Here is an 8,724-nt window from a genome sequence, read left to right as displayed (position 1 = left end):
AATTCTAGAAGAAATTTACCAGATATCTCATCGTAGCCTGGTGATTTTTTTGGGTTGATGTTAACGGCAATGATGTTTTTTATTTCAGCAATTGTTGTCTTCTTAATTTTAAAATTCATCTGGGTCAAGTTCTTGGGTAATGCATGGTTTGTATCATTTTTAGGATTTGTAAATGTGCTCTTAAAATACTCAGCGAGAACAGTTGCTTTTTCTTGGTTTGTGCGCGCCCAAGTGTTATCTTCTTTTTTAATCGGTGCGCAATGAAGTATGGCGCCATTACTACCCTTTGTAGCTTTCCATAATGAGTAATTTGTAACCTTTGTAGCACTCAATCTTGAGATAAAATTTGATACATTTTTTTGTCTTTCAGCCTCTAATAAAACTTTCAGCTCTTTTGTTAATTTATTCAACTTTGTCTTTATTTGTGGAGCTCTAGATACTTGCCAGATTTTTCTCAACTTTCTTTTTTGTTCTATTTTATGTTTGATATGATTCGGGACAGGTATTACATTTTTGGTTATTATTATTGGTGTAGATGCAGATGCTGCAGATAATAGTAGAGAATTGAAATTGATTATTGCATTATTTATTTCCTCTTCTGTTCTTAGAGCTACATTTATAACTAATTGTTCTGCTATTATCTCGCTATATGTATCTCAACATGTTTTATAATTGTAAGTATTAATGTTCGTATTGTTCATAGTAAGAGTTGCGCTGTAAACTAGTACTATCGGTGAGTGGTCAGAGGACAACTCAAGGCTGGAATGAATGGAAAGGTTACTTACATTTATGTTTTTTGTTATAAAGAAGTCAATCAAATCAGGTTGCTTTCTTGGGTCACTAGGCCAGTATGTTGGTTCACCAGTACTAATAAATTTTGCTTTGTATTCATTCAGTGCGGTGTAGAGATTTTTGCCCTTTGCGTTTGTTAAACGTGAACCCCATAGCATATTTTTTGCGTTGAAGTCCCCTCCGACTACAAATCTTTGACCAAGAGATTTGAGGAAATTTAAGTACGTGTCTTTGGTATTTGAGAACTTAGGAGGACAATAAACAGCAGCCAATTTTAATAGACCATGGGAATCTTCAATCATTACTGTGGTCGCTTGTATTTGTTCTGTACTATGATGTTCTGATTCAGAGCTAACTATTCAGTTTTTTATGAAGATGGCAGTTCCACCGTGTCCTTTTCCGTCGGGATGATTGGTTTGAAATATTGTGTAATTTTTTATTTTAACATAGCTTTTTTCAGTGAGATGCGTTTCTGAGGTTAATAGTATGTCGATCGAATTTGAGTACAGAAAAGTTTTCAATTCGTTGATATGTCTACTTATACCGTTTGCATTCCATGCTACTATTTTTAATTCATTGAACTTACCCATTGATTTTTGTGACCAACGCCGTTAAAATGTTCATCATTCCTGACATTTGTGTTATCAATGTTTTCATCATTTCTTTTAACTCTGCGAGTTCTGGGTTGTAAGAGTTAGATTCAACAGGTGTTTGACGCGTAACTTGGGCATATGATAATGTTTGTGGGATGTTGGCATTTGTGTTTTGAGCAGTTGCATTGTCTGTTGTGTTCAAAGATTGTTGCTGACTTGTTTGGACGGGTGTTACTTTTTCTCTCATGATAGGATATCGTTTAATTTTAAGTGATTTGTACACCTCACATCCCTTGTAGTTAGCTGTGTGCTTTTTCACATAAGGCACAGCTTATGTTTTCAGAATTTCCTTTTGTTGGGCAATTGGCGGTTTTATGATTTCCTGCACATTTAACACAAACCGGTGACTTGGTGTAGAAATTTTTTGTATGTCCATATTTTTGACAGTTAGAACATTGAGGTATGACTTTTTGAGGGCGAGGTGGCTCAAATTGGATTTTGCAGTGAAGTAAATATTTAATTGAGTAAATTTCTTTATTATTCACATTTTGTTTTAATTCTAAAGAGAATAAATTCAATGGCTTCTTAGTTGTAATATGTTTTGGATATTTATGATTTCATGACCGTTTTCATGAAGGCTTTTTTTAATTTCATTTGTATCCACTGAGTAGTGCATGCCACGGAGAAAGACTTTAAGACCTCGTTCTTCCTTCGGTTTATATGTATAGTATTCGGTATTTTTTTCTTTAAGCAGCTTTATTATGCTGGTGTAATAAGATGAGTCAAATGGTTGCAGTTTGACTTCATTATTTGGTAATACTTTTATTTCATATTTGCAATTCGGTATTGAGTCAATTGCCTTTATTAAAATGTCTAGTCTTTCTACTTTTTGTATAAGAGCGGTGGTGGTTTGGTTTTTTTAATTTGTTTTGTTGCATCATTTTCGTTGCTGTCGCTCTTTTCACTATTCACTTCGCCGTTATCATTTTCGTCCGATAAGCATGCGAACCTGTTTGCTGGTTTGACAAGCCAATAGTTCGTCAGCGTTTGCTGATTAGACGATTGCTCTTTTTACTTTTGTTTCTTGATCCTCTGCTTTTCTTTTTGATTATTAGGAGATGATCTATTTCTTTTTGTTGAAAGTGGAGTATTTAGAGTGGTACTCTGCAATTTTTGCAAAGGCGGTGAAATTGTTGACATTATTGGTTCATGCATTGATGATGTTGTTGTTATTATGCTAGTTGATAAAGAGGTGGCAATTGAGTTTGTTGTATTACTTGTAGGTAGAGTGTATACAATGTTTTCTACAAATGTTTTTACGGGAATTTGGTTCGAACTTACAGGAACATTTACCGAAGTTGTAAAGGAATTACGTCTTACAGGTAGTGGTCTTTCATCCAAGACTTTTTGTGGCGACATATCTTTATATGTTTTTGTGTTTTTTAATAAAGAATTTGTTAAGTTGTTGGTTAACTTAATTTTATTAGCTGTGGCAATTTCACTAGCTATTTTTGCTATATTAGTTTCGTGTACAGAATTTGTTTTAAGTTTCTTATTTGTTTTAACGTCTTCTGTGCTAAGCATAATATAGCCATTTAAGCCATTTTCACTTATATGAGAGTGCCGACGTACAACTCTTTCATATTCGCTCATATATGGTATTTGGTTTACAATTTATTTACACTTTGCTAAACGGTTTAAGGTGACGAAAATGGTTGATGATTTTGTCCTCACTGAGAACAATTTATTGTACCTGTTGGTGTTGTTCTTGTGACTGCTGCAGTTGTAGCTGCTGTTGAACCTGTTGTTATAGCTGCTATTGAACCTGTTGTTGTGGCTGTTGTTGAAGCTGTTGTTGATGAAGTTGTTGCTGCAATTGTTGTTTAAGTTCATTTATCGTCTCTTCCTGTTTTTTAATCACAGTGGTAATTTCTGGATCCATTATTTTTTGACTTTTATCGAAGCTTTTTTGTCTGTTTATCATAAAAAGAGATCTGCACTTTATATATATATACATATTATTTTTATGCACTTAATTCGTCAGGTTTATTTTATTTTGTCTTTGGACAAAATTCCGATTCGACTACGCCAATTATATTTAATTAAAATTCACAGAACTTAAATTTATGCTTGCTTTATTAAATGAATTTTAAGACTAACTTATATCTAACATCTTTGCTTATATTTATAGTGAGGATTGGAAGTATCGAATCCTGATAAGACAATTCGTTGTTTAATTAGGCCGAACAACGATAATAATATTTTTCGTTACAATGTTTAGTTGAAGATAGTAGAATATAATAAAGTATAATATAGATCTTTCGTTGTTTGATAAGGTCGAACAACGATAACAAAATGTTTAGAAGGATGCAATGTAGATGTGTCGTTGTTTGATTAGGTTAAACAACTATGATAAAATATTTACCATAGCGATAAGATAAGAGAATGCAACTCGCGTGATTATGTCATAGAGGTGAGCTTATGTCTCCTGAATATGTAAATTGTATGCTCCCAATCACACAAGATCACTGTTGTAAAGGTAACGATGGTTCTGCGCTTAGTTTTGGTTTATGTGTTGAGAAGACTCCTGGCAAGACCGCGTGGCGTTCTCCTTTCATCAACGATGGATGCTCTGTGCTAAGAGATATAATAATTTGGCTGAATGAGCCAGGTTAAAGAAAAAAATGATAATAATTTAATAATTTGACCGAATGGGCCAGATCTATACTACTTTGCCTAAATGAGCCAGGTTTTGGTGTAATGAACCAGTAGGCTGGATAAGCCAGCGTACTTGTCATTTTAAAAGTGAAATTCCAAGTCCTCGATCATATCAAATACGCGTTCATAAAGTGATTCAACGTTTCTTCAGTTTGTAGATTATAAAGTGTACTGTAAAGAACCTTTTATTGGGTTCGTTTAGAGCTGGGATAAACTCAGTCTCGTCCACCGTCCTCACAAGAAATTTGTTTATTGAGATCCTGTTATTTCAGTTTGCTTTTAATATTCGAACAATGCTATCCAATAAAATTTTTCTTTCAAACTTTATATTTTATAATAATAAAATTCAAACTGTAACGACCTTTTCCCGGCCCTATCTATAGCTGGGGTATACTCAGCGAGTATACCAGGGTTCGTTATAAGAAAATTTATCTAAGTAAAATAATAAAGACACTTCTGTTTAAAGTAGCGTTTATTATTTAACAAAAAAAAAGAAAATATAATCAAGTTGTGGAAAGCGATGTTGAAAATGTTGCTAATGATGTAGAATGTTGTAATAATGTTGTAGACGGTGTAGCATGTTGTAAAATGTTGTATGGTGTTATAAATGTTGTAACGATGTTGTAAACGGTGTAGGATGTTGTGAAATGTTGTATGATGTCATAAACGTTGTCACGATGTTGTAAACGGTGTAGAGTGTTGTGAAATGTCATATGACGATTGCTTACAGTGGTGCGCAAGTTGCTAACCTTGAAGTGAAAGAAATTCCAAAATAGAAAGATTTGGCAATTCCGCTGCCCTTTTATTTGAAATTCTTTCCATTACATACAAAAACAATAATTATTTTCAAATTAACAAAGTCCCGTAAATTTGTCAAAACAAATTTCTTATTGTTGTACGCATTGCAATCAAATTCAGCAAAAATAACTGCATCACATGAAAAATGCGTGCACAATATTTTTCTTAAATTTGTTATGCAGACAAACAAGAGAAATAGTTACAACAAATTTAACTAACTTTTATTAGCGGCAAAAAAAACTAATCAAAACATATTTTACTTCACAGGGTCATTCGTTTATAAAAAATGTTTGTCTTTGATATGTAATTTGCAGGGTCAAAAATAGGTGTTAGTGCAGAAAAATTTTATTGAATATAGAAATATGTTTTATTAAGTGGATTTAAAACTCATATTTGACTATTCATTTAATTTGTGGGGTTAAATTTTAGAATAAAATTTGGGCCTTACACTCCCTCCCTACTTCCCCGAAAGTAAAAGCGCGACCACTACTGTTCCCGGGAAACTGAACCGTGCCGGGACATACTACCTGTTAGCTTGACTTCTGTAACGTTGCTTCGGACTTTTGAATACTTTATAAAATTCGTCTTGGGCCGTGGTGACAATCTGATCGTTCTCCGGTTGGGTTATACAACGAATTTTCGTTTGCCGTTGCTGGTTTTCTGTGCTGACTTTGTCATCTGTTTCGAGACAACGTTCCTTAATTTGGTATGGCAATTATTCCTGTCGGTCTTGTTGTGTTTCAATAAATTTTATTTGCTGTTGTACTATTTGCCCTTGTGTCCCTTGTAGTTGTTGTAACTTTTGTATTTTGATAGGTCTCGGATCTTGCTGTGTTTTCCCTTTGTTAGGTCTCGGGTCTTGCCGTATTTTCACTTCGATAGGTATCGGATCTTGTTGTTGTACGACGTGTTCTAGCGTGTCTTGTGGTTGCTGTGCGTCTTGACTAGGCGTTGTATTGATAGGACTTGAGTCTTGGTATTGTTGTAACAGCGGTACTTTAGTAGATTTCGGTTCTTGTTGTATTTTCACTTTGATAGGTCTCGGATCTTGCTGTATTTTCTCTCTGACAGGCCTTGGATCTCGCTGAATTTTTACTTTGATAGGTCTCGGATCTTGTTGTTGTACAACGTGTTCTAGTGTATCTTGTAATTGCTGTGCGTCTTGACTAGGCGTTGTACTGATAGGACTTGAGTCTTGGTATTGTTGTAACAGCGGTACTTTGGTAGGTCTTGGATCTTGTTGTTGTACGCCGTGTTCTAGCGTATCTTGTAGTTGGTGCTGCTGCCGTTGTCGATTAACTTGCTGCTATTGCTGTTGATTAGTCTGCTGTTGTTGCTGTCGTTGGTGCTTAACTTGCTGCTTTTGCTGTTGATTAGTCTGCTGTTGTTGCTGTCGTTGTTGCTTAACTTGCTGCTGTTGCTGTTGATTAGTCTGCTGTTGTTGCTGTCGTTGTTGTTTAACTTGCTGCTGTTGCCGTTGATTAGTCTGCTGTTGTGGCTGTCGTTGTTGATTAACTTGCTGCTGTTGCTGTTGATTAGTCTGCTGTTGTGACTGTCGTTGTTGCTTAACTTGCTGCTGTTGCTGTTGATTAGTCTGCTGTTGTTGCTGTCGTTGTTGCTTAACTTGCTGCTGTTGCTGTTGATTAGTCTGCTGTTGTTTGGTAATCGGTTTTGGTTTTGTTTTTGGAAAGTGTTTCATGGCTGTTTGCACGGGCTCTTGTCGTTGTTGGTTAGATTGTATTCTGGTAGTGACATCGTTGGGTATTTCAGTTGTATGTACCAAGGTTGTGTAACGCTGCTTTACTGGGTAGTCATCCCTCATGGTTATATTGTAACAAGCCACGTTTTTCCTGCTGGTTATCTCTTTAGACTGCTTCACTTCTAGAAATTCTGTGATAGCTGTATCTTTGAATGAATGCTCTCTTGCGATTGGATCCAGAACGGAGTAGTCACATGGTTGCTGTTGATCTTCAGCGGCTATGGATTTCAGTGGCTCTTGTTGTTAGTCCAAGAAAAAGTTTAGAAAATCAACCTTGAAATTTGTCCAGTACTGCCAACGACAATTGTTGTAGCGATACCATCGCAGTGCATTATTTTCGAGAAGTAAGACCATTGTGCGTGGAATGAAGTTTACATCGATGCTATACTTGTCTGCCAGTTCTTCTATGTGTTCGATGAAACGCAATGCACCCTTACCACCGTCATATCTGATAGACCATTTTTCCACCTGCTCTATTGTTTGCATGTATGAGCGCATTGTAGGACTCATATCCGCCTCTTGGTATTCCATGTGTGATATACGTTGATATATTTTTTCCCTTCCAGAGTTCTTAAATTCGTTTCATTCTAGTCTACACTTCTGTGATGCGACCAACCCGGTTCGTGCTCTAAAATCGGATCCTCCTTACTACAAACTTTATCCAGCTTGTTTTAGCATGCTGCATTCACGACTATTAACCACAATACAGGTGTCTCTGGCTCCTTTGATTTAATACTGTCCCTGCTCGGGCGCCACTTGTAACGACCTTTTCCCGGCCCTATCTATAGCTGGGGTATACTCAGCGAGTATACCAGGGTTCGTTATAAGAAAATTTATCTAAGTAAAATAATAAAGACACTTCTGTTTAAAGTAGCGTTTATTATTTAACAAAAAAAAAGAAAATATAATCAAGTTGTGGAAAGCGATGTTGAAAATGTTGCTAATGATGTAGAATGTTGTAATAATGTTGTAGACGGTGTAGCATGTTGTAAAATGTTGTATGGTGTTATAAATGTTGTAACGATGTTGTAAACGGTGTAGGATGTTGTGAAATGTTGTATGATGTCATAAACGTTGTCACGATGTTGTAAACGGTGTAGAATGTTGTGAAATGTCGTATGACGATTGCTTACAGTGGTGCGCAAGTTGCTAACCTTGAAGTGAAAGAAATTCCAAAATAGAAAGATTTGGCAATTCCGCTGCCCTTTTATTTGAAATTCTTTCCATTACATACAAAAACAATAATTATTTTCAAATTAACAAAGTCCCGTAAATTTGTCAAAACAAATTTCTTATTGTTGTACGCATTGCAATCAAATTCAGCAAAAATAACTGCATCACATGAAAAATGCGTGCACAATATTTTTCTTAAATTTGTTTATGCAGACAAACAAGAGAAATAGTTACAACAAATTTAACTAATTTTTATTAGCGGCAAAAAAAACTAATCAAAACATATTTTACTTCACAGGGTCATTCGTTTATAAAAAATGTTTGTCTTTGATATGTAATTTGCAGGGTCAAAAATAGGTGTTAATGCAGAAAAATTTTATTGAATATAGAAATATGTTTTATTAAGTGGATTTAAAACTCATATTTGACTATTCATTTAATTTGTGGGGTTAAATTTTAGAATAAAATTTGGGCCTTACACTCCCTCCCTACTTCCCCGAAAGTAAAAGCGCGACCACTACTGTTCCCGGGAAACTGAACCGTGCCGGGACATACTACCTGTTAGCTTGACTTCTGTAACGTTGCTTCGGACTTTTGAATACTTTATAAAATTCGTCTTGGGCCGTGGTGACAATCTGATCGTTCTCCAGTTGGGTTGTACAACGAATTTTCGTTTGCCGTTGCTGGTTTTCTGTGCTGACTTTGTCATCTGTTTCGAGACAACGTTCCTTAATTTGGTATGGCAATTGTTCCTGTCGGTCTTGTTGTGTTTCAATAAATTTTATTTGCTGTTGTACTATTTGCCCTTGTGTACCTTGTAGTTGTTGTAACTTTTGTATTTTGATAGGTCTCGGATCTTGCTGTGTTTTCCCTTTGTTAGGTCTCGGGTCT

General features: G+C 35.5%; 1 protein-coding gene across 1 annotated transcript in view; it reads right to left on the bottom strand.

Moving 5' to 3' along the window:
- LOC119663322 overlaps window positions 1–1,632 on the bottom strand; it is a 4,645-nt gene extending 3,013 nt beyond the window's left edge. Inside the window, exon 1 of the mRNA XM_038072943.1 lies at window positions 1,379–1,632. Within this exon, the coding sequence (XP_037928871.1) occupies window positions 1,379–1,632 (254 nt within the window). The remainder of the gene's footprint in view (window positions 1–1,378) is intronic.
- Window positions 1,633–8,724: the final 7,092 nt, after the last annotated feature.

This window comes from Teleopsis dalmanni, chromosome 1 (assembly GCF_002237135.1).
Source record: "Teleopsis dalmanni isolate 2A chromosome 1, ASM223713v2, whole genome shotgun sequence".
Classification (NCBI taxonomy): domain Eukaryota; kingdom Metazoa; phylum Arthropoda; class Insecta; order Diptera; family Diopsidae; genus Teleopsis; species Teleopsis dalmanni.
The sequence above is the reverse complement of the archived record's forward strand: the minus strand, read 5'-3'. Positions and strand labels throughout refer to the sequence as shown.